We start from the raw sequence: 27,983 nt of genomic DNA on the forward strand, positions 1-27,983 counted from the left end.
ATTGTTGACAAATGGGTGAGTACAAAGGGACATGTAGCATTTTAGTTTTAAAATTTTTCCATAGTCCAGGCTGTTGTCATAATTTCACATTTCCACAACGTCCTATTATGCCTATTATATTTCTGCATACACCTAAGAATGTGCGTACTTGCGCCCCTGCTTACCAGTACCAGGTTGGACCCTCAGTCTTTGTACCAGCCTTAATGCTTTCAAAAAGCTGTCAAAAACATTCCTCATGTTCTTTGAGATTGAATAATGGTGACAGTGGAGACAATTGGAGCACATTGACATGTTTAAGAAAACACTTTTAGATTATGCCGGGAGTAGAAATTAAAGTATGGACATACTGCTGTTATAAAAGCAGTAATGTAGTCAGCAACAATACTCTGGCAGGTTGTGGCATGTAACGCTCAACTGGTACCAAGTAACCTGAAGTGTGCCAGGAAAGTACACTTTAACCACGACAGCACCAGCAGCCAGAATTGTTTATACAAACCCAGATGCATCCTTTCATTATGTTGTTGGATGTAAATGCTGAGTCTACATCCCCTAATAAAGACATTAGTCAATGACTGTTTTAAATTAACTCAATAGCTGGCAAAAACGGAGAAATGACTATTTACAATCTACATTTATTGATGCATTAAGGATTACTGAGGTTCTAAATTAAATGGAGAGTGGCAGGGATTGCCAAGTAAATGCACACTCAAATAGCCACAAAACTGTCATTTAAAAAGAGTGCATTCACTATAACATCCTGTCCTTTAAAGGGTGATTATTTGAGTTGTTTCCTTCTTATCACATTAAACTATGCTGACCATTCTCATCTGATCGCTAACATCAACAATGCATTTTAATTCGCGCAACTCATATATTTCCTCTTTTGTTAGATCATTTTCTGTAAACCCAAGAGATGGTAGTACAAGAAGATTAGCAGCTTCTTTAATACTCTGACTGGCATGTCTGGCTCTAGCAAACATCCTACATTAAAAGTAACTTGCTCATTTGTGTTAAACAATTTAACAGACCAGTATACCTTTTAGAAGTGGCAGATGAGTGTATAACCTACCCATAAAGTATTTAAATTATTCAATTTATTATGTGGACAGATTTTAGGTGAGCAATAAAGTAAGATTAGTTCAGCTGCTACATCTCCCCATCAAGGTGATACTTGGTTTCTCAACACACTTGATTTAAGCAAATTCTCATCATAAAACATCGTCATTTGTAAGAAAAACATCAGACGTCATCTGTGTGATGTGACCTCAACTAGAGTTGACTCGTGTTGCATGCTTTGTTTTGTATCGTATCGCTTCTGTTCTTTGTCTCTTTATAATTTTAGCCAGTCCTGAAGCTTTGTAACATCTCCGTTCCTCATGAGTCTCCCTTGAGGTAGTTTCAGTAGCTCTGACGTTAGTGTGTCTTTGCATTAGTGATTGTGGAGTGCTGCTGTTGTGCTGTGCTTGTTTGTTAGACTGTCTCTTCTGTTCTCTCTCTCTTCTGTACTAACGGTGTGTTCTGGCCCAGCCTTGGGTAACACGCGCTCATACAAACTGCTAGACTGGAATAGTGTCACTGCAGGTATTTCCCCCTTCCCCCCCTTTTACTGCTCTCACTCCACCAGAGTGATGGTAGCTCAGTGAAGTTAAGTTTGTTATGCCCGCTGAGTTGTCATTGAACTGCTGAAATTCTATCAGTATAGACTAGCTAGCTTAACTATCTAGAGATGAATTAATAAAAAATCCATAGCCTGATAGCTAAAAACTGAATTCACTGAGCTGCCCTCCTCCTCTCTTGATTCTGTGTGAGTGTGTGCTGAGCTGAGCATGCTCTATGTTGTCACCACACCCCATCCAGCCTTGCCTGGCTATCCCCACTCCACATGTGCGCGCAGACACCCAACTCATCGTGCTTGCACATTAGAACTCTCCCCTGACGTTGTTTTGCCTGGCGCTGTTTGTGATGCTTCTTGAACTGGCATTGTGGTCAAACCTGTCTAGACCGGAGGAGGTTTAGGAGGTTTACTCTGTGACAAAGAGCCATCTGCTGGGCATGTTCATCCCTGCCTCACTGGGCCGTATTCATACTGAGAATGAGCGCGGAAGGATGGATGGATGGATGGATGGATGAATGGAGGGCTGTAGGCAGATTGACTGTATTGATGAAATATATTCTGGATATGATATGTATGATGAGAAAAGCTATGAGCTTGAGAAAAGCTAGTTCGGATTTGACGGACTCTAGTGGATGAATATGGCCCTTCTTTGGCCATGAACGTGCACATGGCCATGAGTGTGCACGTTGGTGAGCCTGTGCCTGTGGCGACATGCTGCTGCTGCTGGTTTAAGGGAACCCACAATGGGGGTCTGATGCCTGACCATCAGTCATTATTCTTCATCCGTTTTAGTTTGAACACTCGTTCTTCTGCCCTCACTCATTCCTCGTCTTCATCTCACGGTTAAGTTTCATCCGCATGTTGCCCTCCCAGGGAGTGATGTTGGATGGCTCTTAGGTTTATTTATGTCTTCTTTGTTCATGCAAACATGTGTGTGAAAACAGTCTCTCTGCTTATAACTGTTAGACTCTAACACAAAATGTCAAAAACATACGTGTATAAGAAAACCTTGCACCACCACAACTTTTTTATATATTAATTGCTTGTTGCTTATTTGTACAAGTTAAAGGACTAAGTCATATTTTTTACTTCTTTCAGAACTCCCCTGGATTATCTACCAGTAGATTTTCTCTGCCACATAATATAATTAGGTTTAAGGGAGAAACATGACTTTCTCCCAAGAAACAAAGTTACCCTGAACCTTCAACCTCACCCAGGCTGTTTGTGCATTTCAGTCAGGTGTGTACAGTTACCCTGAGTAAATACCATTGCTTCATAGTACTTTGGTATTCACACAAGCATTTCAAGTAAAAATGTAAAACATCATCTTACACCTGATATTTTTGATGGTTTTCCAAAATAGTTACCATAATGGAACTATTATGGTAATTAGCGATATTCTATTGTATATATATATTAAATAATATAGATAAACATAAGCAAATTATAAAATAAACACCTGATAAAATTAGAAGAATGAATGTAAGCATTTTTATTTCATGGCATCTTCTCTTTTTGTCATTCTTATCTTTAATCAGTAAAGATCTTAATATAACAGGCTAATATAAACTACTTAATTAGTCCGACTTGCTGCTCAGATAGCTGTCCAGCAGTCGACTGCTTGAGTAATAGTGGAAACTTCTTAACACCATTGTTTACCTTAATGCATTAAACCACACCACACTTTCTTAACACTTTTTCTCGATGGTTCAGGGTAACACCAAAGTCCTACACCCCCTTAGTTTTTAGGTTCACTTTCTGTATAATCTGCATTTTTTATAATGGCATATTCTATGAAAAAGCAGAGGGGTAAAAGTGGCCTCAGAAAGCCATCCTGTTTCTCCTAATAGTGAAAGAGTGATGAGATTTTAGAGCATGTGTGTTTCCACACATGATATAAAACATCTTTGACTCCTGGTCAAGACCTTGACAATAACTTCATCATCCCCTAATTCTCACCAACCATTTTCACTTTAACTTTGCCTCACAAAATGACTATTGGTTTCTGCTTGCGTTGATACACCATTTAACTCATAAATCAACAGAAAAAACTAGTTTCTGTTGGCTGTATAGATATTTTGTGTAAATTAATGAGGTTAGATTGGATGCAAACTCAGTCTGCCATTACCTGAATCCCAGTGTTTAGTTCAGTTTTGAAAAACAAATCAGCTCATTTTTACATGTTCTATGAAAGCTCACTGAATCACAATTTTGTGTTTTGCAGATGAACCTGAGACACGTGATGCCTGGTGGGAAGAGATTCGTCAGGAAATTAAATCTCATGCCAAAGCTCTTGGTTGCCATGCTGTTGTAGGTTACAGTGAGAACACAAGCATCTGGTATGTTGTGTAAATGAAATAAGAAAAATGTTGTATTTTTATATTTTATATTCATCATGTCTCACTTTCAACTTTTACTTTTCTTATTACAGTGAAGAGGTGTGTATTCTGTCCGCATCAGGGACAGCCGCCATCTTGAATCCTCGGTATATGCGTGAAGGCTGTCTTGACATTGGCAGCACCGACCAAAGGTTGATCTAAGTTTCTTGGTGTAATTTTAGATAAAATCTTGTGGACTTTCATCTGCTTATACACACACGGTGTTTGGTTTTTTGACAGGTTCGATGATCCATCACCTCCAAGCTGTGGCTTCTGTCACATCCCGTATGACGAGCTCAACATGCCATTTCCTGCCCAGCTCACGTATTGTTACAACTGCAGGCGGCAAAAGGTAGCAAATTTCTTGTTTCCAAAAATATATCACCAGCGTTTGGGTTTTAACCTGGTCAAGGAATAAAAAGTGGATAAAACGCAAAATATTCCTTTATTTTAAGGTTCCAGATGTGTTATTCACAACAATCGACTTGCCAGCGGAGGCAGCTGTCACAGGGAAAGGCTGCCTCATTCAGGCCAGGTAAAACAGCACAGTTGTCATTCTTATCTGACATTTTTTAAAAGGGCCAAAATGCTTTTATTGAGACATTGATGAGAAAAAACGGAACTCAGTTCAATTCAATATATGTCTAGTTTATATATAAATATATGCTTAGCATAAAGTGCAGAAAGAAAGAAAATGAGAGAAAGAAAAGAAGTGTGGTGGAAAAGTTGAAGAATCACAATAATGAAGCAAAATCTATCTAATAGTTTAGGGATTTATGAGGCGTGGCTGTTGTTAAAGCAACCTGAGCCTCCTTAACACCTCAGCAGACTCATGTGAATTCATGCAAAAATCGGTTTTAAGTATTGACTGCATCTAACCCTTACTGTACAGTACATCAACATACTTTACAGTAGGGAAACACTTCTGTGTTGTTATTTTTTGGTTATATGAAATGTTCAACTTTTTAGGAAAACTAAATATAGGATTTTTCTAAGCTCCATAGAATGAATCTATCTGCAAATTTGACTTTTTAAATTTAATTCCTATAAGCCTTTAATCTGTTGATGATATTTGAATTTAATATAGTGCACCTGTGAGTGCAAACTTAGAAAATGCAAATAAATGTATGGTCATCTTTGAAGAATAAATAATTTTAAATGAATAAAAGCAGCAGTAAAGGCAGTTACATAAAATATATTGGCTAGGTTTTGAACAATATCCTGATTACCTGTTATGTGTAAGCTAAGCCACTGTGCATTTTTACTAATATCACGTAATATGTTTCTTGTTCAAAGACTCTGTCTAGACTGGAGACTTCATCAAATTTACTCACATCATTCCATATGTACTTTTGCACCAATTCATTCAGCAGTCTGTATTGATTCACTGCTGTGATTCAGTGAGTTATTGGAGCTTCAGTGAGAAGAAGGAGGATCAGAGAGACCAGACCTTTAAAAAATGATTTTCATTTCCGAATGCCAAGACTGCAGCAGCTTTTCATTATTTCTGATCTGTATTCATATTCCTGTCAAACATAAAAGCAAATTTATCTCATGTTTTTTTATCACCGTTAATTTGATCTAGATTTACTGCAAAATAATAACTTGAGCGGTAGTCCAAATAAAAAAAGAAAGAAAGGATATTTGGGCTGTATAACATGCAGGATAGATGTAGATATTTAGATTTGAAATGCACTATATATTTTTAGATTTCTTTGCTTCTCAGTTCTATACACAAAGGTGAAAAAGCAATAATTTTTATAATAAAATGAATGAATTATAAGTCTTTAAGGGCACCCTAAATGTCATTGATTCTCACCTTCCAGACTGTGTCGTCTGAAAAAGAAAGCTCAGGGAGAAGTGAATGCGACCGCCATCTCAAACTTGCTGCCTTTCATGGAATACGAGCTGCACACTCAGCTGATGAATAAGCTGAAGCTTCGGAGCATGAATGCTCTGTTTGGTCTGCACATACAGATCAGCGTCGGCGAGAACATGCTGCTGGGTCTTGCTGTAAGACAACATTTCAAATTGTCTTGAAAAGTCAATTACCTACATGGCTGACCTCAGTCCGTTTTAGAACATATGTTCTATTTTTCAGTCTGCTACAGGAGTGTACCTGACAGCTCTGCCTGCACCCGGGGGGATCCAGATAGCTGGGAAGACCTCCGGTGACCTGAACAATGAGCAGCACATCCAGTCTATCCAGAAAAGGATCAACGACACCATCGCCAAGAACAAGGAGCTCTACCAAATAAACCCTCCGGTAAGGTGGCGTCATGTTGGCTGTAGACTGTAGGAGTTTATAGGGGGTGACCTTTGTCTTTGCTGTGCCAAAGTAGATTTTCAGAAATATTTCAATACACATACAACCAAATTTAGCTTAAATGTGGAACATGAAAATCCTCAATATAATAACTCTTTCATCTAAAACATTTCAACCTACATTTCACACCAACATACATTTACATTAAAAATTGTATTTGATGTTTAAATGACAAATCACACCAGATGCAAAACATGAGGCAATTATCTTTTATTTTTTTCACTTTTGAGCCAATAAATGTTTGTCTCTGTGTGCCTGCTCTGTTTTTTTTGTTTGTTTGTTTTGTTTGAAATCATGATGGACTTCTTGTCTCTCTCTGACCATCAAAGAAATTATTTGCTCTGGACCCTGAGGTGTTCTGCAGCACAAATCTGGTACTGAGCATGCTGGATTTCAGCTCTGAGTTTCAGCAAGGCATGAGCAACACTTCACTCAGTTAACCACAACACTAGAGCACCGGTGCTGTAACTGTATAACAACTCTTAACTGGAGATTTGTGAACCAAATGATGAGTAACTCTCACCAGATCTACTCACCGTACCTTTGGATATTAATTTTTTTTTTTTTTTTTTTTTACACAAGGTCTGTGTGTGTGTTTGTATCAGCAAAGCTGCATATTATTAGCATGTAGTGTCACTAACTGTGATTTTAGTTTGTGCACAGTCAGAACCGATGCGACCTGCAGGTAGTAGTTCTGCGGTCAATAACTTCCTGTCTGTTTTGCTTACAGGAGCTGACGGAGGAAGGAGTGGGCTCTCCGATCCCTGAGCCCAGACATAGATCCCGACTTTTCCGCTCGCACTCGGAAAGCTCCGATGAAGTGTCAGAACTGGATCTGTCGCACGGCAAAAAGGATGCGTTTGTCCTGGAGGTGGAGAAATGTAGAAATGATGACCTGTGTGCTCATGTAAATCTGTAGGAAACTGAAACTGTTTTTTTTTTTCTCTCCTAGATTGACGACACAGATGCTGTGGAGGACATCCACTCTCTCCTCATTGATGCATCTCCCCCCACAGGTTTGGCCCATTACTTTCTGTTTCAGTTGCATCTTGTCTCCACCCTCTCAGATTTAAAGGCATGTTTGTGTCCGTTCTGTTTTCCAGGTTTCTACACCTGCAACACTGAGACCATGCCTGGGATTTATAACTGGACTACGGCAGTACAGGTAAAGAGCAGTTTAAACCTATTTAAAGTGACCTAGTGATGATGCTATATCTGTTTTTGTAAGGTTACAAAATTTATTTTAATGTTATATTACAGATGTTTACATCAGTTAGGGTCCTGAGGTTGAGCAATGCCAACCTTTCTAACCAAAGCCTGAACAAGATCTTCACTGACCTCTGTGAGAATCTGCTGAAGGTAAACAACCTTTATTGATCTAGAAAAGGGGTCAGCAACCGTTACAACCCTAGAGACCCATTTCTAACTCCGATCCAACTAACAAAGAATAGTTTACAGTTTTTTTTTTTATCTCTGATTTGTTTCAGAGTTTTTATTTCAAGTTACGCTCCAATATACCCTGCTGTCTTTGTCATCTCAACTTCACTGTAGCAGTGCCAGAAGAAGAGCTCATTCAGGTGAGATATTGAAGGCAATCTCTGGTTTATCAGAGGAAATAATCTCACTTACTTTAGTTTCCAAACAAAATTATTATGAATTTATTCTTCTTTTGATTAGGTTTCGGTGACAGCTGTCGCCATGACGTTTGACAAGGACCAGACTCAGGAGAGGTTTATTACCAAAGGTCTGTCTGATTAAGTGTAGCGTGCCTTGTGAAAGTACAAATGTCCCTTGAGTTTTTTTTCACATTTTATTGCTCTACAATCATTTTCATTTCATCCCACAAAGCTCTGAGGCTGAGAGGAGGTGAAGGGAGGGTATTTTAAATAAAATGCATGAAATAGCCCCCGGAACATGGATAAATCCAGGCGACATGTGGATAACGTTGTCCATTCTTGTCAGGTGGGATTGAGACCGAAGAGCAGCTGCAGTTTCCTCTGGAGTTGTGCGCTGACTCCTCATCCACCAACGCTCAACCTTCTTCCAAATTTTCAGGTATTATTTAGTTATGTTTTTTTTGGTAGGGCTTGGGTGGGGTTTTGCTCTCTGAGCTCGTCATCTGCCTTCCTTCATTAACGCTTTAGGGACAGTCTCTCTATTCACCCCAGCTGCAAAACTCTGCCAAAGTCAGCTGGTTGTGGTTCATTCAACAGGTAAACAAACAGTAGCACCCCTCTGTGATTTGTTTGCTCCGTATACTAGATGGCAGCATTGAGGTTTGGTAGAAAATGTGCCAAAACTGTGAAACTTTTACGTTTTTATTTACACCAAACGATCCGAGTGTCAAAATTGAGCTGCAGAGGTAGATTTTGTTGATCTTGAGTTGATGGTAAGAGGAAAAGAAAAAATACTGATCACTGATTGATGTCTACCAAGTACAGGTTTTTGTTTATGTGTGTGTGTGTGTGTGTGTGTGTGTGGGCGTGCGTGTGTGTGCGCATGATAGGCGTCCCAGAAAATACCATTGTCTCACCCAGAGGTAAGCCACCACCTCGTTTCCTTTCTTCCCTTCTCCCCACCTCCCTGCTACCGAAACTACTACACTTGTCATGTTTTGACTTTTTATCCTTTTGTCTCGGACAATTTTCTTAAACCGCTCTCAAAAGCCTCATTCAGTTTTGTTCTTTTCTGTTTGTTTTTTGTGTCTTGTATGTTTTTTGTTCTCTTTTCTTCTTATTGTTGTTGTTGTGTATCTTCGGTTGTGGGTTGCGTGCGTGTGTATTTTTTTGCGCGTGTGTGTTGTGTGTGCGTGTGTTTTCTCCAGCTGCCTCCGTTGATTACGGTTCCTTTGCAGACAGATGCAGCACCTGGCTAGAGCTGCTTAGGCTGAAAGCGCACACCATAAGACGAGGATCAGTTAAGACAAGTAGGAGGACACAGTCTCTAGCACACTCTGGTGATCATACCCACAAATACAGAACACAGTTTCACGAGCAGTCTCGCACATGCCGATTCACACTCACACACACACGCACCCCTCCATGCATGCCGGTGGGGAGAGACGTAGCATTTTTCAAATCAAAGCACTGGCTATTCAGATTAGTTTTACAAGCTCACGACCAGCCCCTTTCAGAGGGATCACAATCAGCAGCTTAGCTTGAAAATGCCTGTAGCCATGTGAACCTTTCATAATTCCAAGTGCAGTTATCTTTTTGCACACACTATGCAGCTTTTTCCCCCTTTTTGCACTCGTGTAAAATCTGCATGAAAACTTCCTTTGATTTCACTCCGCATTTGCATCAGCGAATCTTCTGAAGTTGAGGAAATGTGACACGCTTTATTGGAAAAACAGGTGCATCTCAATAAATTATTATGTCATCCAAAAGGTACTTTAATTCAGTTATTTTGTTCAAAAGCTGAAAGCAATATATAATAAAAATCCATTACATACAGTTTTATATATCGGGCATTTTTTGTTAATTTTGATGATTAGAAATTACTTCTAATGAAAACCTAAAATTCAGCTTCTGTGACATACTTATTACATAAGTCCAGTAAAAAGTTAATTGCTTGACAATTTTCCCTTGAGAGTCATGGACAGCTTCCGCACACTCGCCTTGCATTTCTTGTAGAAAATGTAATTGATAGTAAAGGTGGTTGTTCAGCATGCTACAGTGAAAGAAAACAAGGGATTAGGGTTAGGGTTAAGAAAAATATTCTAGATATGTCAGTCTGTGGTAGCTCTTTTAGAACAGACTCCAGCTATTGTCTATAGATTTTTTTTTTCCTTCCCCAAACTCTTGAATGGACTTCCCTTTTCAATCCTTGTTGCTTATACATCACACTTTTACCTTCCATGTAACTTTCCATTAATATACCTAAATACTTCAGTCTAAAAATCCAGCTTATGACCTTTTGTGTTTGCACTTATGAAAGAACCCTGTCTGCTGCTCAACTAATTCAACGGTCTTCTCCATGGTTACGTAGGCCATAACATAGTATTTTTATTGTTTGTCATATTCAAATTCACTGAGTAACATCTTGAGTTTTCATGTCCTGCAAGCTAAAATCATCAAAATGAACAAAAATGTATACATTGCTATGTGTAATTAACCTATAATATGAGTCTAACTGAAATAAAACAACATTTTTATGACGTGTGTAATCTACTGAGATGCACCTGGAGGTGAAAACGTTTGACTCAATATTCTGAACAAATCATCATGGTAGGATGGGGGGGGGCAGTGCTTCTCTACAAGAGCTAGTTTGATTTTCAGTCCTGTGCACAGTGTGTGTAATGTTTGGCTCTGAAGGTTCCTGGTTTGACGGATGGAATCTTCATCAGGTAACTCTGCACTCCACAGTGAAGCACCTTTCACTCTCTGGTTTGTGTACGTGTGCTCAGCTCAGCTTATAGCTGTCTCTGTCCGTTTCCATGTCTCAAGCCTCGTTCACAAATACCAAAGAATTAGAACAATTCTCTCATGATATTTCACTGTATTCACACCTGTAAACAGCTGTGCCCAGGTCTGTCTGTCTGTCTGCAGACATTTTCTGTCTGTCTTTACCTCAGTTGCATGACATGCACGGCAGCGCACACTTTCCGAGTGATTGTCTTGACGCTGTACAACGAACACGTACAAAGCTGCATTTAAAGTCATGACATAATAACAATGCAGGTGAGCTCAAAATTGTTCATACCCATGCAAAGTTGTGACTTGTTCTCTATTTATCACTTTGTTCTCCTGCACAGTCACAATTCCTTGAAAGATCTTTTGCACATACTCTACTTTTTGTCTTCTTCAGCATTTATTTCCAGCTTTTACAACCTTACTGCCAATCTTTTGTTCATTAGTTCTATTTATATTCTGGCCGGGTTAGAATTTGGACTAAAATTGTTGACCTCTTTAGCCACATGTGTTAGACGATTCTCCTGTTCAGTTTGACTACAGGTGAAGTTTCTCTTAAGAGAAATAAATACCTCCAAGGCAAGTTTGATGCATTTGTGGAGTTTTTGTCACCTGAATGGACTTGAAACACAGTGATCTTCACAAATCTTTGGTAAGGTAATATTTCCCAAACTAAACTGCACCAGCAAAAAAATAAAACTGTCACTCTAAACATATAGAAATACCTATTAAGATCCCAGGATACACCATGATATTTTTCTTTCAAAAAGAGCTTCAACCAATTGTTACTATGTAGGGTTTTGTTTTCAATTCAGAAATTGGATTTTGAGCCTGAAAGACTGAATGTTTGATGAAAAGTAATTTCATATAAATGAGGAATTTTCCATGGGTTTGAACATTTTCTGCTCTACCTTTGTATCAGTGTACATGCCCTGCTGTACAAACACTAACCCAGTTGCATTTTTGCATGACATCCCTCATTTGTGCATCAAAGTTCATATCTGCTTTTATATTTTCCATTGTCAAGTGGTTACTGGTGTCTCAGTTCCCTTCTTGTTCTCTTTTTTTTTTTTTGCCCTCCTGTCTTCTCCTCCTGTGGTCTTTTCACGTCCTTCTCCTGTACTTCTGCTTGGCCTTGTTCTCTCTCTCTGGACCTTCAGTCTCGTCTTTGGAGCACTGCAGTCCGCTGACGGAGGGACGCCCCCGCTCTCTGCGCTCCAGTCGCTCCTTTGGAGGCAGTTCTGTGACCATGGTGAAAATGACTCCACTCTCTTTCCTCCCTGGGACCCGAATCATTAAATACCTTGGAATCATCAACATGTTCTTCATCAGAGAGACCACATCCCTACGAGAGGTGTGGTTGACTCTACAGGACACCCTGTGCCCACTGGGTGTGCTTTTTGTTGCAATGAAACTTGCTTGTTTTTCTGCAGGAAGGTGGAGTTAGCGGTTTCCTCCATTCGTTCATCGCTGAGGTGTTTGCGATGGTTCGAGCCCACGTAGCAGCTCTGGGTGGCAACGCAGTGGTGTCCTACAGCATGAAAGATTGCGTTTTAATGGAAAATCCCAACAAGAATCAGGTACCCACACAAAGACACTAATGCACATTTTTTGCTTATATGTGGAAAACCGTAGTTCATACATGCCAGCTGTTCAGAGTGCTGTATGCAAGCATATTAGAACAGTTTTATTTAAGGAGCATGTATGCTAGAAATGGAAATAAATGCGACCTTGAGATGATTGCTGAAGAAAATTTTGGGGAAATTCAAAAGATGTGTACTACTGAGGTTACACAGCACAGTCCATTAAGTAGGGGACAGAAAAATGTCACTGCTTGCAACAAACTGAGACATACTAGTGTGTAGCATTTTTTGTCGCATTAGCATGACGCCATGTTATACATTTGGTTTTAACCCCGCTTGTCCAACGAGAGTCCAGCTGGCAGTGGAAAAGCTCTCCTGAATATGCCGGACTTAACCCCACAGTGGAAATGAGGCAATAGGGAGCCAAGCAATTTGCTGCTGTTGGTCACTCTGTTTTATCAACAATGAGCAACATTTTTGAGCACTGCATATGTCCCTCTACTAACAAGCTTTATGGAGATGTTGATTTCATTTTAGATTTAGGACTTGGGCCTTGTTCACACTGTAAAAGCATTCAGACTTGCATTTTATGACCATGATGTCACTGCGCTTGATTGACCTGAACTAAACCCCACGATCCATCTATGGGATAGTGTCAAGATGAAGATGAGACACAGCAGCTCCAACAATCCTGGAGGGTTGAAAGCTGCTGGGGCTAAAAGTGGGCTACCTTAATAGAGACTGGTCTCCTTCATGCCACACTGCATTGATCCAGTACATAGTGCATAGAGAACCCTCACCAAGTAATGCATGCATATCCTCAACAGTACAGGAGCATGTTTTCAGTAGGTCATCTTAGCAATCCTTTTTTTTTTTTTGTATGTTGGGAAAAAGATAAAAATTTCTTAACAGAAAATGATACATGAAATATTTCACTCTGTGTACAGACAATAGGTTTTACAATTTGAATTGTATTACAGAATAAAATACCTCTCTGAGTTGAATCCATATATTGCTGAGTCTACGTTTGATCCATTTTTTTAGGCTCAGTGCCTCATTAACGTGAGTGGGGACGCGGTCATCTGCGTCAGGGAGACGGACCAGGAGCCCATGACCTCGATGACTAATATCGGACAGACTTGTGCAGCTGATGGAGCGACATGACTCTGAGACAGCTGATCCGATTCCACCAGCAGGAAACACTGTCAGAGTGAACACACTCTCTTTAAGTCTAGCCATCCAAATCTGTGTGAATTTATATTTGCCTTAAAATTCTCAAAGATCCAAAGGTGTGTAGATATAGTATTAATAATATTCATAATAATACAATAATAATAAGGATAATGAGAATAAAAAACACTTACATGTGCTGAAAACAGTCTACTTATCTGTAAACCTATGCGTAATATCTTTTCATGTTTGAAAAGAAATTGATGTGGCTCTTATTGGTTGAAAATAACCGAAGGGGCGTCTAAATTAGAAGCTTTTCTTTTTACTAAAGCCGTCCGCACTGGGATTTGACCACAGCAACACTGTATCAGCCATCTCCTTGTGTTTTGCACACATGAGGCAGCTATAGTTAATTTGTCCGTCTGCAAACCACAGACTGAATTTCAGTGGCCAGGCTAAAAGGGATGCAAGCATTTACAAGCAAACCATTTATATGCAGTTAGATTCTTGCAGTGTTTTATGTAGCTTCTCATGCAAGTCAAGTGTTTCCATTTCAAAAGAGTTCTGCCTCTAAGGAAAATACAATCCAGCCTGCAATAGGCATTTGGAGCCAAGACTTCCAATATGCAGAGTAAACCCGCAGCATGTTTTGTTTTCATGGGAAAGTTCTCCCCTTTTAATGTTGTCTAAATTTCTACTGGTATTGATAATAATTGTCACAGTATTGTTTTAATTTTTATTTCTTCAGCAAGTGTCAAAGAATAGTGTCACAAACCAGTTTTTTTTAATGTGTTTGTTTGTTTGTTTAGAATGGGGCAAGTTACTTTGAATAACTAAAAGATATGTTTAGGTTAAAGGTGTAATATGCAAATATTTTAGTAGAATAAGAATTTCTTTGAGGGAAATCTGTTCCAGTGGCTAATTTGTGATTTTTAAGTTCTCATTTATTTTCAAATGTAAAAATCAGGTAGCAAAGAAAGCATGATTTTTATTTCTTTCTGGGTGGGCAATTTGGGATTTATATTAAAATAAATAAATAAAAAATGGGCAGTTGGGATCTACCAGATTACTTTCAAAGAAAAAATTCTGGGATCTAACTAAGGCATGAGGCTTGCAAATCTTAGATCATGTTCTCTAGTTGTAGCACCTGTGTCAAATTTCACATTGCCAAGCTTCATCACCGCTGCTTTGGCCCTCGTCATTTCAAGAGTCTCTCTGCTGATCTATCCGGCATCTGGATAAGCATCTTCTAGAGTTGGTGCCACCTAAAAATAAACTCTGTAAATATTGTGTACAATCAGATTTGTTTTTCTGTATTTTTATAGCATCAAAGAATGAATTGTGATGCCTGTGGAGGGCATTCCTGATTTTAATCACTCTGTCAGAGATTTAAAGGTACTCCAATCTGTGTGATCAGTAGTTTTGTGATCATATTTCTGTGTTGTGGCTAAAACTTGAATGTATATACATGGATGCTTTTGCTATTGGACTAGCAGCATGCAGAGCATCTCTTTATTGCCATGAATCTGTATGCTTGCCTGGTAAGTTGCACAATAAACTAATGTCAAACCAAATGTCAGTTTTCCTTAAGATGTATAGTTTTTATTACCATTTATCATCTCCACATTTTGTCACATAATTGCAAGCATTATTTGGATGTGACAAAAGGAATGGATGGATGTTACTGATGGTAATCTGAAAGGTGGGGCATGGATTTGTATTCTGCTTCCCAGTCTTAATGCTTTGTAGAACCACCTTTCACTGCAGTTAACTGAAAATGTTTTGAGTTAACTGTCTACTAGCTTTGCATTACACATCATCAGAATATACTTTATTGCTCCACAAGGGGAAAATGCTTATTTGTTGACAAGCTATTCCAAAATGTTGAATATTAACAAATACAACCATAATTCATTTATTAAAAACATATACACCTAAGTGTGAATGTTGTCTCGTTGCAAAATAGCTCAAGCTCAAATCTATCTGTGAACGTTTGCATTGGGTTATTTTACAGAGAAGTTGATGACTATTTACACAGGAAATAGAGGCTGGAAGAGGTTGGCCACTATTAACCTTTATGTGTGCAGCACGTACTTTCAGTGTGACCTGACAGAGAAGCCATCCATTTGGACTAAAAGGTATTGTAAAAATGTATAAAATAGTGTTCACTTTAACCACAAAAATATTTTGGTTTTTACACCTCATACATCTAGAATACATTACAGATTTTTTTTTTCTTGTTACATGTTCTGTTGTTTTTTCACGTTCTACATTTATACTAAATGAAGATTCCTAGATGTCTGCTGCAGTCCTCTGTTATTGTTTTTGAAAAGCTTATGAAAAGTAAGTAATAAACCACATTCTAACATCAAATAATATTTCCAAAGGGGCACGCGGTGGTTACCCATTTTACACATGGGTACTTAAACGCAACATGTTTGAAAGGAGCAGCAGCGACACCTTGTGGCCGCTCAGGTGACTTCAGAAACTTTTCCCGTTTAATACGTGTCCCCCGCTCGCCAAATCCCGCTTGCAGCTTCCTTCCTACTGCACAGAGTCAAGCGGCGTATGTGAAAGAAAGAACCTCGGTGGCCGGTGGTCAGACATGGGGGAAACTATCCTACCTCGGCGCCTGTTCCTCTGGTGCATGGCGCTCATCTACATGGTAGCTTTTGTTTCCCTCTACGTTCAGATACCAGGTGAGACTGAAAGAAGCCATCTTTCTCTCTCCCTCTCCCTCTTCTCCAGTGGACCGCGTTAGCATTGTTAGCTGAAAAAACTTCTAGCTGAGGCTTCCTGTGCTGCTGTGTTTACGTGGTGAAGGAGCGCCTGGAAACTTCTGCTGTTCTGCGTACTGAGCTAACTTTATGAGCTGCAGCGTCAAATCCAACCCGCTAGACAATATGGTCACATGCTGGATGTGTCTTTAAGCACGTCCGTAACAAAACTTTTACTAAAAAAAAAAAAAAATGATTGTAGCATGTAGCTGAAGTTCCAGAAAGTTCCTCCTGACTCTAGATTTATATTCCATGTTCCATAATACAGTTTCAGCTCAATTGCAGACCTGCATGCTTCAGTTGCATGTATTGAGTTGGAAATATCAAATTCAAATGCAAAATCTGCACACATTGACATGGACAATAGAAAAGTTAGTCGCAGACTAATTAACATTCCTTGTATCCAGGTCTGTATGGGAATGATGGGCTGCTCCCTGCCCGCTGGCAGCTGCGGTACACTGGGAAGTCTCTCCTGGAACAGCTGCTGACCTCTCCCACCCTGCTGTGGCTGGGACCCCGCCTTGGCCTGGACACCCAGACGGCCATGGAGCTGCTGTGCCTCACTGGGGCCGCTCTGAGCCTGGCAGCCACGCTGCTGGAGCCTCTGAGGGACAGCCTGGTCTTCTTCTGCCTCTGGGCCTTGTACTTGTCTATGTACCAAGTGAGTTTGCGATGGCCTTAGCCTCCTTTCCTCTTTTCTCTGACACAGTATTTTTTAAATTTTCCTAAAAGTGTTTTCCTATTACAGGTAGGCCAGGTGTTCCTTTACTTCCAGTGGTAAGCGTTTTTGATATCGTTTGTGCATTAATCACAATCTCAGCACAAATCAGAGATTGATGATGAAGGAAAAGGATTTATGTTTTTTCAAACTCAGTCAGATTTGATGTGGAATTATCTGATTATTCCTTTTCAAGTCTCCCCATAAATCCTTGAATACATATAGATCTGGACTTTGACTATGCCAATCTGACAAACACAGTGCTCTTATTAAATATGCTTTCCAGTTCTGGATCTATCTTGATGTTTGATGAGCCTCTGCTCCACGCTCAAGTGTCTTTCAGCCACTACTACAGGTTTTCTTCCTGTATTGACCTGCATTAAGTTCCACCATTCCTCCCTTACCTTGACCTGCTTTCCTGTCTTTGTTTTTGGTTAAAAAAGTCAAGATCTATGTTGGTACTTCTCCACACTGAACGTTTTGTATGTGTGCAAAAAAAGTATGCTGTTTACCGGTAGTTACTTGGCTGCAGTGGCTTTTAATTAAGGATCCCAAATAAAAATACCACATGCCACATTCTTTACATTTCTAATATGTTGAAGCTTGTGATTGTAATACACAAGCATTACCTCACATTAAGATGTGCAGGCCAGTTCAGTTTTCATTTTCACACAGTCTCTACAAACAACAGTCAGACACTGCTTTGTCATCATAGTGATGTTTGGCTTTGCTGCTGTGCAACAGAACTGCAGATAACTCACTCATGATGAGACCCTCTAGTCCCCTCTCTTTCTGCAACTTTTCCTGCTTCCTTTTGATGTTATCTTTTCCGCTCTGCAGGGACAACTTGCTGCTTGAGACCGGGTTCCTCTGTATCCTCGTGGCTCCCCTGACATTAATAAGGGGATCTCGAACGGTCAGAGATCACGATCCTGTGACCTTCTGGCTGATTCGCTGGCTGCTCTTCAGGCTGATGTTTGCCTCAGGAGTGGTGAAGCTCACCTCACGTTGTCCCACATGGTGGGGCCTCACAGGTACAAGTGTTGGTTGCACGAAACGCTGCAGGTGTTACCGGATTTTATTGGAAAATCTGTCTGATGGGTTATGTTTCTTGTGTCTGTGTTGAACAGCTCTGACATATCATTATGAAACTCAGTGCATCCCTACTCCACTGGCCTGGTTTGCCCACCAGTTGCCGGTCTGCTGGCAGAAGCTCAGCGTAGTGGGAACGTTCATTATAGAAATCCCTGTACCGTTTCTCTTCTTCAGTCCTTTGCGACGGCTGCGACTTGCCGCCTTTTATATGCAGGTGAGAAGAGAAGTTTGAAAGGGAATTCTTGAATGCTTTCTAAGAGTTCAGATATTCAATGATTGACTGTTCTCTAAGCTACTTTTGTTCCAGTCTTTGTTGCTAGTGCCTTATTAGTTGTTCATTTACTAATAAGGCAAAAATTAGATTTTTTCTTCTTCTTTTTTCTTTTTTGCTGAAAATTGGCCAGTTCCGATCACAAGCAGATTTCTCAATGCTTTTCTATTAAAAGCTAAGTTTTGTTTGTAAATTGGATTGTTTTTGTTCTCTGTGTAGTTGCTTCTTCAGGTGCTCATCATTTTGTCCGGTAATTACAACTTTTTCAATCTGCTGACGGTGACCCTCTGTCTGTCCCTTCTGGATGACCGCCACGTCAACTTTTGGCTCCGCAAAGCAGACAAGTCTGGAGACGAGAACAACGGTACATGCTGGCAATTCACTTGCATTTCCTCCCATGGCTAACCTGCAAAGCAGCTTGTACTTTTTTACACTTTGAGTAGATGTGGAATCATTTTGAAAGAAAGAAAGCATTTCTTGTTGGTGGATTATCTGTCAGACTTGAAAATCTATAATTAAGTTTTCAATTTTTAGACAGGGATAATATAAGGTGAGTCTGGAAAAGTATGAACTTTGCTTTCATTAGTTTACCTTTTATCACCACTATGCAAAAAAAATTAATAAATGTTGAAATTATTGGTGTTGCTCCATGTTCAGTACACATGCATAAATATGTCTGTACAAACATGTATTCATGTTTAGGAAGAGCAATGATCATGATTGAAAAGTAGGGAGGAAGTACTGTTTATAACAGGACATTGAATTTGAATTTACAACCTATCTAGCTTTAAAAATAGCTCAATTAATTGAGAACAAACTTATTCTAGGCTAAGACATTTCCTGTTCTGTATAAGGACAGAAAAATTAAGCATAGGCTTTCTACACTTTTAGATTTTTAGGACACAGAAAAAAAAAAATCTAATAATGGCTAATAAATGTAGGGGATTTAACATTAATGTATATATTTGATTTGGTTCAAAACAACTTAATTGTGACATTTTACCCATCATATTGTGGTTTTTGACATATTAACTCACTGAAAACTACACAGGGATGCTGTCAGTTCCTGATTTAAAAAAAATCAATATTTAGTTTACATGGTTTTCCCCCAGAATACTTGATGTGCCCGGTGCTTGGGGCAGTAGGGCAGTCATCCATCCGCCCGCCATGATTTTGAATTAAAAAATTATGAAAGTTGACAGAAAATTTGTAAATATCACTTGATAGTTATGCATTACTGGAAGACTGTATGATTAATACCTAAACACCAACTATAAAGTCTTAAAAAGGCAATAATTAGAAAAAAATCATAATAAACAATGCTAAACCTGGTTTGAAGTGGTGGGGGCATAAGTAGTATATATATAATAGACTGTTGGAAACCCTGGTGTAGGATACTCCCTGTCCAACAATTTTATTTATTTTGTTCCAGATGCCAATAGCAGGACATATTATTCTATACTAAACTCCAAAATTGGATGCTTATTTTGTTAAACTGTTTTACTTAAAGATTTGTCAAACCTACAGATAAGACTTAACTAGTGTTAAGTCAACCTCTGACATCCTTTTTTTTCTTTTTCAAGATAATCAGAAATTGTAAAAAGCCTCTTGTTTGCAGAAACGCATTCATTCTACTTTCTTTCTTTTTCTCTCCATAGACTCCAAGCTGTTGATGTGGCTTTCTCGCTTAGCGGAGCTGCTAGTTTGGGCTCTCATGATCTTTGGAACAATTATCTGCTTCGACCTGCAGGTGGATTCAGCTAAGAACAGTGTCTCATCGCGCACAGGTCGGTAGCTCTGCTTCAGTTTCCAAGAAACGTTTGGAAAAATTGGCACTTCATTGCTTTTTGTATTCATTTGACATTTGCAGCATTCACATACCACCAGTTTAACCAGTTTCTGAAGACTGTCACCATCCCCTGCATCTGGATCGGTGTCCTCTCGCTCACCTGGGAGTTGGTCACATCCATGTTCAGGTATGTAGCGTGTTCTCTGATTTTTGGATCCTTGTCATTCAAGTTGTTAATCCTACTTCAATGTGAATTCATGTGCAGGTGTGCGTGCATCTCTAGCTTCCTGAAGCGGTTTTGGGGGATGATCCAGTGGACGGTGTTTTCTGCTGCTGCTGTGTCGATGTTTGCAGTCAGTCTGGTGGGTGCTGGAAAATCAGAGTTGCAAGATTGATGGTTTACAAATGTCCAGCAGAATCTCACTGTAGTTTTCTCTCCTTTTGTTTTCAGGTGCCTTTTAGCTACATAGAGTATGACTCTCACTCCAGGTTGTGGCCGGGGGTGCGTCAGGCGTACGGACTGGTGGATCGCTACCAGCTAGTCAACTCCTACGGCTTGTTCAGAAGGATGACGGGAGTGGGTGGGAGGCCAGAGGTGGTCATTGAAGGGAGCAACGATGGGAACACATGGACGGTGAGGTGACGGTTTAAACGGGATCTGTTCACAGTATGCGAGTTGTTTACATGATTCTGATTTGTCCTTGCAGGAAATTGAGTTCATGTACAAGCCAGGGAACGTCAGTGCGTCTCCCCCTGTGGTGACGCCACATCAGCCTCGCTTGGACTGGCAGATGTGGTTTGCAGCTTTGGGGCCTCAAACCCAGAGTCCTTGGTTCACTAGTCTGATGTACCGACTCCTGCAAGGCAAAAAAGAAGGTGCAAAACCCTTTTGAGTTTTTGACAAATGAAAACTAAAATAAATGGAGCAGTTTTTTTTTTTTTTTTTTTTTTTTTTTTAGTTTGAAACTGGGTCAGATCTGTATCTTCTTTCCCATGCTGTAGTTTTCATTCTCTGAAAGAAATCAGGGAATGAAAGCATGAATCCTGCATGAATCCACAGAAAGATGAAGCTGTTTTTTTCCTGAAATTGTGTTGAATTCCCTCTAAAATCAAGATTAAATCAGACTTTTTTTTATTTTTTATTTAGGAAACACATTCAAAGGAACAAATGGTTCTCTTAAAGTTTTCCTTTTTCTCCTGCAGTGATTGAACTGATCCAGACGGATGTATCCAAGTATCCATTTCACGAGGAGCCGCCTACCTACCTGCGAGCTCACCGCTATAGATACTGGTTTACTGAACCAAAGGCCGATGGGTCAGTGCTCACCGTTTCTCCACCAACACTGAAACACTACAACCACATTTTGATGTGCAGCTTCTTGCAACACTAATTAAACTCCTTGAGCCTTTTCCCATTTCCTAAGTTATGGAAACTTTTTTTTTTTTTTTTTAAGTCTGTCACCCTTAACTTGGGCTTTTAAAATCTGGATTTTATGTGATAGACCAACACATAGTAGCACATCATTGGGAAGCGAAATAAAAATGAAAAATGTTTTCCAAGCATTTTCACAAGTTTGGGATTCCTAAGGAATTTTTTAGTAGTTTCTGGATCTGACTTCGTTCCAGACTTTATTCCTTATTGTTTGTTTGTCTCTTCCTTGTGCCACATCCCCATTTTATAGTATCTGGATCCTTATGTAAACCCTACCTGCAGCGGAAATAACTGTATGTTTTTTTTTTAATGCAATGGACTTAAATGACTGGGAAGTTGATGTTAGAAAGGTAGAACATTTTTGACTTGGACAGTTGTAAAACTTTGTCCCAATTTGAATTCATGCCCCTTTATTCATGAGTTGTGTTGGTTTTTCACATAAAATGCATTGACATTTGTGTTTGTAATTTTATAAGTCTTTTTTGATTGCACAATTGTAGAAATCTAAAAAAAAAAACAACGTATTTTCCTTAAATGTCGTGTCTGAAAGTGCAAAAGCTTAAATTGTAAATCAAGACTTGTTTTGAGAAGTCTTTTGTGTGAAAAACATTAGGAAATCAGAAACGTAATCTTTGCCTCACACGTGTAAATCAGAATAATGAAGAGTGATCCATGTTTGGATCAATGCAGATCTTTTCCAGAGCGCTGGTGGAGGAGAGTCTATGATGAGGAGTTCTATCCCAGAGTGCACTTGGGCAACACCTTCTTGGAGGGCATGCTCACCCAGTTTGGACTAAAGGTAAATCTGTCCATAAATGGTGACGATCACTGGATAATGACAAACTATGATGGCTTCCCTACTTTTCTTTCTGTGAGAGAGACAAAAGACTTTGAAGGTGAGGCTAATTTTTATGATTTGTCTTTTTTCTATGTTCTGCAGGACAAGTCGGCTTCACGTCGGGTTTCCAACACCACTGTTGCCCAAGCGGTGAGGTGGGTACGTGCTCAGGTCAGAGGCGTTCCTGCCCACACTCTCATCTGGACTCTCATTGCCTGTAGCGCCACCTTCTGTCTGCTCCAGGGTTTGCGTGGCAAGAACAGGCATACAGAGCAGACTGCAGTCACCAATAAGGCGGCTGAGAAGGTGGACGATCTCAACGAGGGTGGAGATGAAAGCTTGTCAGATCATTCAGAGGAAAAACAGGCAAAGGAGGGTGAGAGTGAAAAGAACACTGACGATGAAGAGGAGGAGGAAAATGAGCAAAAGTCAGTCAGTGAAAATGATGATGAGGAAGAGTTGGTGAAGAAAGATGAGAGTCATGACGAAAGTTTTTAGAGACGTTTCAGACTTTGTTCACCACCTGCCTTAAAAAAAAAAAAGCCAGAGAACATTTCTTCTTCTTCATCAGCCACAGTTTCTTCTGCCTCCACTTTACTTCAGTGATATTTCTAATGCTGAGGAAGAAAGAAAATATTCCTGGTTGCTGAAACCAGGAAATGGAAATCAAAGTATTGAGCTCAGGTTTGTTTTTTTTCAAGGGAGTAAATGTATATCACTGCTGTTTTCTGTGTTTTTGCACTTGCTACTCTGTCTTTCTCTGTGTACTGTAATCATGTCCAGCACTTTTTGCTTTTTGTAAATTATTAGAAATGAAACGCCACAGGAGAAATTGCAGTAGGTTTTATATAGATTTTTTTTAACTTGTCAAAATACAATAAAACAAACAAATGTTTGTACATGCATCTATTAATTTCAAGCATTATGTGAGACTTAAGGATTCCTGTGGTTCATGTCGCAGAGATGGAAGTTTCCAGAATCAAAAGGTGATAACCAAAAAAGCACCAAGTCCAGCTTAAGTGTTGATAAAACATTGAGTTATTCAGTATTTACATTTTAGTCATGTAGCTGATTTTTGATGTCGCTGCTGCTGGTTCACCACTGCAGCACTCTGGGACAGTATTTATCGATCAGAGACTGGTAGTAAGGCCTCAGCTCGTCTACGTTGGGTAAATCTGTGGTTTTTGTGTACAGATCGAATTTGCTGCAGAGACACAGAATTCAGAGTTAGGTCTCATTAGTCAAATCCTCTTATTAGTCAAATGAGAGGGCGTTTCTGACAGAGGAATATACCCACTTGAATTCTTTGACCCAGGGCAGCATCTGCAGGTCTTTGTCGTTGCACAGGTGGGTGTAATCTCCGTGAGAGTGCCAGGGGTAAAAGGAATGGAATCGAATCATGTACAGCCCCTGTGGACAAACACAAAAAAAGCATTACCTTGAATCAAGACCTTGGAACCTGCCTGCCAACTTCATTTAATGATTCACGCACCTCCTCTGGGATGGAGCAGTTGTTGAACTTTGTGACTCTGTAGAGATACTCTAAAGGAAGAAAGAACAATGTAAATGCAGAAACATGACGTATATTTCACTTCACACTTAGCATTTCTAAAGTTTGACCCCAGACAGTAAACTATGTCCAGATTCAGTGAGGGTGAGGACTTTTAATATTTCCTTCCCAGCAATGTAGTTTTATTTAAAAAAAAACTTGCTCCTGGCTACAGCTGCTGTTTTGGCAAACATCACCATATATTACTAGCATAAAAAACAGTTTTTTACTAGGATAAAAAACAGTCTGTCTAAGCAGACTGTTCTCTGTCTCCTTAGAGAACAATCTAAGCAGTTCTCTGCAATATTTTTACAGCATTTAATGATTTTGCAGTATATCATTTAGCTCTGATTCAGTAAAGTGTTCTATTAGGGTAACTATAGCTTTTCTTACCATCATGGCCCCAGGACATCAGCACTTTGTCAAGGCCACAGTTGGGTTCATAGATCCCGTATTCAGTCCTAAAGAAAAACGAAGAAACTGATGCTGAATCTTATTTCCTCCACTCTCCCTAGTTGACAGTCTTAGTGTTATTTCGTGTTTCTAAGAGGATGTCACAGTTGCTCCTGTGATGAGTGTTTGAAGTGTGTGAAATGCACATCCTGTATTGTCCACAGTATACACCAGTGTCCATTCCATTTTGTTTTGTTTCCCGATTCTGTTTTACTCACAACTTCTATAATGCAAGAACCACCTCTGGATATGACTGTTAATCATTGCTATTGTTCTAACAAAGACCCAGTTGACAATCACACAATTAAAAAAGTTGAACATAGTTGTACTGGAAAATACCATTGAGCATGTGATATGATTGTACTGTTTATATTTAATCTGTGAAAAATAATATTTTCACATATTTAATTCCTATTTAAGCAGTAAGAATTTAAACTGAGAAAACTTACTTGTATTTTGGGTTTTTCTCATCTGGGTTGTCCTGGAAGGTGTTGTCTCTGAACACTATGGAGTTTTGAAACTTGCAACCCACAGGGAATGTGTCTCCTACTACAGCCCACTAAAACACACACACACACACACAGTTACCTGGCACAAAATGATTTTTTCAATGTGTATGCTCAATAAGGAAGAATATTAACTTTGCTGTACAGTACTGACTTTTTTCTTTCTTTCTTTCTTTCTTTCTTTTATTTAGGGCCCAAACTTTTTGTGTGTTGTTTGACATTTTATATGAAAGTAGTGCATAATTGTGGAAAGAAAGATTTTCAATGATCGTTTTCAGAATTATAATTGGCCTCTTGGTAGCTTCTCCTTCCCTGGCCTGTCTTGGTAGGTGTTTTGTTGTCGTTGTCTTTTCATTTTATGATGTTGGACTGAAAAATGTTTTATGAAATGTCAAAGACTTGGTTACGCTAACTCTGCCTTGGTCTTCTTGGTCTTCTCCACAACATTATCCCAAACCTGCCTGCTGTGTTTCTTGGCCTTCATTTTGTTGTTTGTTCACTGGTGTGTTCTAATAAACCTCTGAGGTCTTCACTAACAGCTGTGTTTATACTATGATTAACATGGGGCCTCTTTTTTACTAACTAGTTGACTGTTGAAAGCAATTGAATTGGATTTTATTAAGGAATATTTAGTTAAAGGGAGCTCAAAATTGGCATGACACTTTTTTATTATTTGCAATAAAACTTTGAAAATAAGTTTTGGTACCCCCTCCAATGTTTCAGTTTCCTTACACTTTATAATCATCCATCACAAAAAACTTCTGTTGAAATACAGGGAGGTTTGGGGTTGTAATGTGACAAAATGTGGAGAGCTTTCTTTTAATTAACTTATATGAATTCAAATAAATTCCAATTTACGCAGACAGCAAGTTTGATCGAAGTAAATATACAAGTCACAATATAATGCAGAAATCTTAAAGTGATATAGTCAAAAGTCATACCTGTGGCTCATCCCACAGGGCCAAGATTTTCCCAACATCATGGATCAGCCCCACTAGCTGGAACCAGTCTGAGGTGATACAGGGCAATCTGTAAGCTTTGTACTAGTCTATAAAAGGTGTAATTGTTTTCCATCAGCATCTCACTTTAGAAGGTACCTTTGTCTGGGTGTTCTTTGCGGATGCCCTCAGCAGTCTGGAAGGCGTGGAAGGAGTTGGGAAAGTCGACGTCTGGATCAGACTCGTCCACCAGCTGGTCCAGAGACATGATGGCGTCCATCATTCCCATCTGAGAGTGGTTGCAGTGGGTCCATTCAGCGTGCTGTAGAGGGTGCAGTATGACTACCAGGTAAGGCTTTTCTTTTTACATCTATATCTAGGTGTGTAACTTGCAGGAAATGCTGCTGAAACAAAATAAGTTTGAAATAGGAAACGACTGAATAATTAATTGTTGCTGTTTGCCCCTGTTTGTTTCACCTTTTGCTGGACGAAGTCCACCGTCTGGTTGGTGTGCATCACACTGTATGTTTTAAAGACTCTGTTGAAGAGACTTCCATCCTGAAAAGAAAGGAAACAATTCCTCAGTATAAGTTCATAACACCGATGCGCCATCATCCATAGCAATATCAGGGATTGAAAAGCCTGGAGAAAAGAGAAGGTCCTCTTTGACACTAAAGCGCAATTTTGAAAAAAAAAAAAAACATTGGGCAATTTTATTAAGTAATGTAATATTATTGTTTTAACATTTACATCAACAGGTAAACTGAAACTCCTCATCAATAGAAAATCTCGTTTTGTCAGAAATCAGAAATGTATAAAAATACACATACACTAATGTTTTATGAGAAAGGTAAGTTTTTAGATTTTTTTTTAAATACTTGGGTACATTTCCTGAACGAATGGACATTTTTATGTTTGTACTTCACAACAATATAATATTCAACAGGAGGTTTAAGAAAATTAAACAATTCCAAAATGATGTATGAGCCTTACAGTCTATACCTGTAGCTGACAGTTTCAAATCATATTTATAAAATCTTTAATGTGTTTTTCCTATTTTTTTTTATCTAATTGCTAAACCATTTTTTAATTTAGATCCCATAATTTAAACGCATATGAAATTCACATTGGTTCTCTCTGGACATCTATAAAAGGCAAACTTTTAATCTGCACTGTTCGTGTCTGTTTCATTGAACGTCTGTTGCAGATTTTCAGTTTAAGTAAATTTGAATGCTTTGGCACCAACAAAAAGATTATTTGTAGTTCAACTGTAGTACTGCAAGCTTGTTTTTGAAATATAAAAAGCTGCATCAGCGCTTTCTGATTTTTGTAATATTTTCCATATGTTAGATTAAATTTAAAGATAATCTTTAAAAGGGTCTTTGATTCCACAACATCATATTTTCTCACTTCCTCATAAAAAATGCAAGTTGGATTTTTGGTTTTGAACAAAAATTTGTATTACAGCGTTCTTGACTAGATCTAGGTCAACATAATTCTGTGTTTTAAAGAACCTAACTTACTAATGTATTTACTTTCTATGCACAGTCAATATTACAAATATATTATTACTAAGCAAAAAATGTAAAAATGTAATATTTTTTAATGAATGTGGTTTTAAACAGCTGTCCCTGTGACCTTACAATTATAAACCAATGGATGGATAAATAGTTGTTATAAGCTAAAGAAAAGCTCAAACTCACCACAAAGTTTCTGTATTCTTCTTTCTCCTTGGAGTTTTCTAAGTTTGGCCGATATGCCAGGGATGGATCCGGTCCCTACATGTAAAATAACAAATAGATATTTTTTAGCCCATAACTATCCCAGAAGGTGTTTTTAGATACATAAAAATAATACTTACAATGTCGACCACCCTCATGACTAATGGATGAGCAGTAATCACAATGGATGTGTTCAGGTCTGCTGGTCCTCTGGAGACTTGCCTGCTTGCTCGTATATATCCTCCTGGTTCCGACTGCAAAGTGTCTGACCTATCAATTTCTTTATAAAACCTGCATGAAGTGTACACCCATGTCCAGTCACAATTTAACCAACCCTTACCTCACGGGGTACTTTGTGTGTTGAACGTTGGCCTTGTTTATGTGTTCAACACAGCGTCCATCACAGGAAGTGTTT

General features: G+C 39.1%; 3 protein-coding genes across 21 annotated transcripts in view; 2 read left to right on the forward strand and 1 right to left on the reverse strand.

Annotated features, from left to right (window-relative positions):
• The window catches only part of c2cd5 (C2 calcium dependent domain containing 5), a 31,737-nt gene extending 16,682 nt beyond the window's left edge, over positions 1–15,055 (forward strand). For 10 of the 18 annotated variants that reach the window (XM_032583706.1, XM_032583717.1, XM_032583738.1 and 7 more), the window contains 18 exons: positions 3,840–3,954; positions 4,047–4,145; positions 4,234–4,345; positions 4,449–4,528; positions 5,820–6,006; positions 6,095–6,259; positions 7,050–7,190; positions 7,272–7,335; positions 7,423–7,484; positions 7,580–7,678; positions 7,807–7,896; positions 7,997–8,063; positions 8,282–8,374; positions 8,826–8,858; positions 9,144–9,275; positions 11,889–12,082; positions 12,162–12,308; positions 13,356–15,055. In XM_032583706.1, coding sequence (XP_032439597.1) covers positions 3,840–3,954; positions 4,047–4,145; positions 4,234–4,345; positions 4,449–4,528; positions 5,820–6,006; positions 6,095–6,259; positions 7,050–7,190; positions 7,272–7,335; positions 7,423–7,484; positions 7,580–7,678; positions 7,807–7,896; positions 7,997–8,063; positions 8,282–8,374; positions 8,826–8,858; positions 9,144–9,275; positions 11,889–12,082; positions 12,162–12,308; positions 13,356–13,475 — 2,000 coding nt within the window. In that variant the 3' untranslated portion in view covers positions 13,476–15,055. Of the gene's footprint in view, positions 1–1,527; positions 1,582–3,839; positions 3,955–4,046; positions 4,146–4,233; positions 4,346–4,448; positions 4,529–5,819; positions 6,007–6,094; positions 6,260–7,049; positions 7,191–7,271; positions 7,336–7,422; positions 7,485–7,579; positions 7,679–7,806; positions 7,897–7,996; positions 8,064–8,281; positions 8,375–8,825; positions 8,859–9,143; positions 9,276–11,888; positions 12,083–12,161; positions 12,309–13,355 lie in introns of all 18 variants that reach the window. The other 8 variants (XM_032583750.1, XM_032583684.1, XM_032583745.1 and 5 more) reach the window with 6 other exon arrangements.
• A 915-nt stretch (positions 15,056–15,970) lies between these two features.
• Positions 15,971–22,983, forward strand: lmf2a (lipase maturation factor 2a). Of its 2 annotated transcripts, XM_032545188.1 has the most exons (14): positions 15,971–16,180; positions 16,666–16,919; positions 17,007–17,035; positions 17,817–18,010; positions 18,107–18,285; positions 18,562–18,706; positions 20,001–20,129; positions 20,213–20,318; positions 20,397–20,493; positions 20,583–20,765; positions 20,839–21,007; positions 21,335–21,446; positions 22,254–22,362; positions 22,504–22,983. In XM_032545188.1, exons 1-14 carry the CDS (start codon positions 16,087–16,089, stop codon positions 22,897–22,899), a joined length of 2,196 nt encoding a protein of 731 aa, XP_032401079.1. In that variant the 5' UTR covers positions 15,971–16,086; the 3' UTR covers positions 22,900–22,983. The 2 variants fall into 2 exon arrangements, with proteins under 2 accessions (XP_032401079.1, XP_032401071.1); XM_032545180.1 differs by having other exon boundaries at positions 20,213–20,493.
• A 466-nt stretch (positions 22,984–23,449) lies between these two features.
• miox (myo-inositol oxygenase) lies at positions 23,450–27,860 on the reverse strand. The gene is made up of 10 exons (XM_032545201.1): positions 27,709–27,860; positions 27,551–27,625; positions 26,325–26,405; positions 26,007–26,169; positions 25,851–25,918; positions 24,853–24,962; positions 24,344–24,411; positions 23,894–23,943; positions 23,699–23,811; positions 23,450–23,605 (listed from the first exon to the last, which is right to left on the reverse strand). Exons 1-10 carry the CDS (start codon positions 27,724–27,726, stop codon positions 23,497–23,499), a joined length of 855 nt encoding a protein of 284 aa, XP_032401092.1. The 5' UTR covers positions 27,727–27,860; the 3' UTR covers positions 23,450–23,496.
• Positions 27,861–27,983: the final 123 nt, after the last annotated feature.

Source organism: Xiphophorus hellerii, chromosome 2, assembly GCF_003331165.1.
Source record: "Xiphophorus hellerii strain 12219 chromosome 2, Xiphophorus_hellerii-4.1, whole genome shotgun sequence".
Classification (NCBI taxonomy): domain Eukaryota; kingdom Metazoa; phylum Chordata; class Actinopteri; order Cyprinodontiformes; family Poeciliidae; genus Xiphophorus; species Xiphophorus hellerii.

What these genes read in the sequence shown, in the direction of transcription:
- miox (XM_032545201.1), bottom strand. An exon ending in GATGTCCTGGGGCCATGATG is followed by an intron (nt 23,944 to 24,343) that starts GTAAGAAAAGCT and finishes TTCTTCCTTTAG; the next exon opens with AGTATCTCTACAGAGTCACA. An exon ending in ACTGCTCCATCCCAGAGGAG is followed by an intron (nt 23,812 to 23,893) that starts GTGCGTGAATCA and finishes GTTTGTCCACAG; the next exon opens with GGGCTGTACATGATTCGATT.
- lmf2a (XM_032545180.1), top strand. Translation starts at nt 16,087, where the DNA reads ATGGGGGAAACTATCCTACCTCGGCGCCTGTTCCTCTGGTGCATGGCG. An exon ending in TGTACTTGTCTATGTACCAA is followed by an intron (nt 16,920 to 17,006) that starts GTGAGTTTGCGA and finishes TTCCTATTACAG; the next exon opens with GTAGGCCAGGTGTTCCTTTA. An exon ending in GTGTTCCTTTACTTCCAGTG is followed by an intron (nt 17,036 to 17,816) that starts GTAAGCGTTTTT and finishes TCCGCTCTGCAG; the next exon opens with GGACAACTTGCTGCTTGAGA.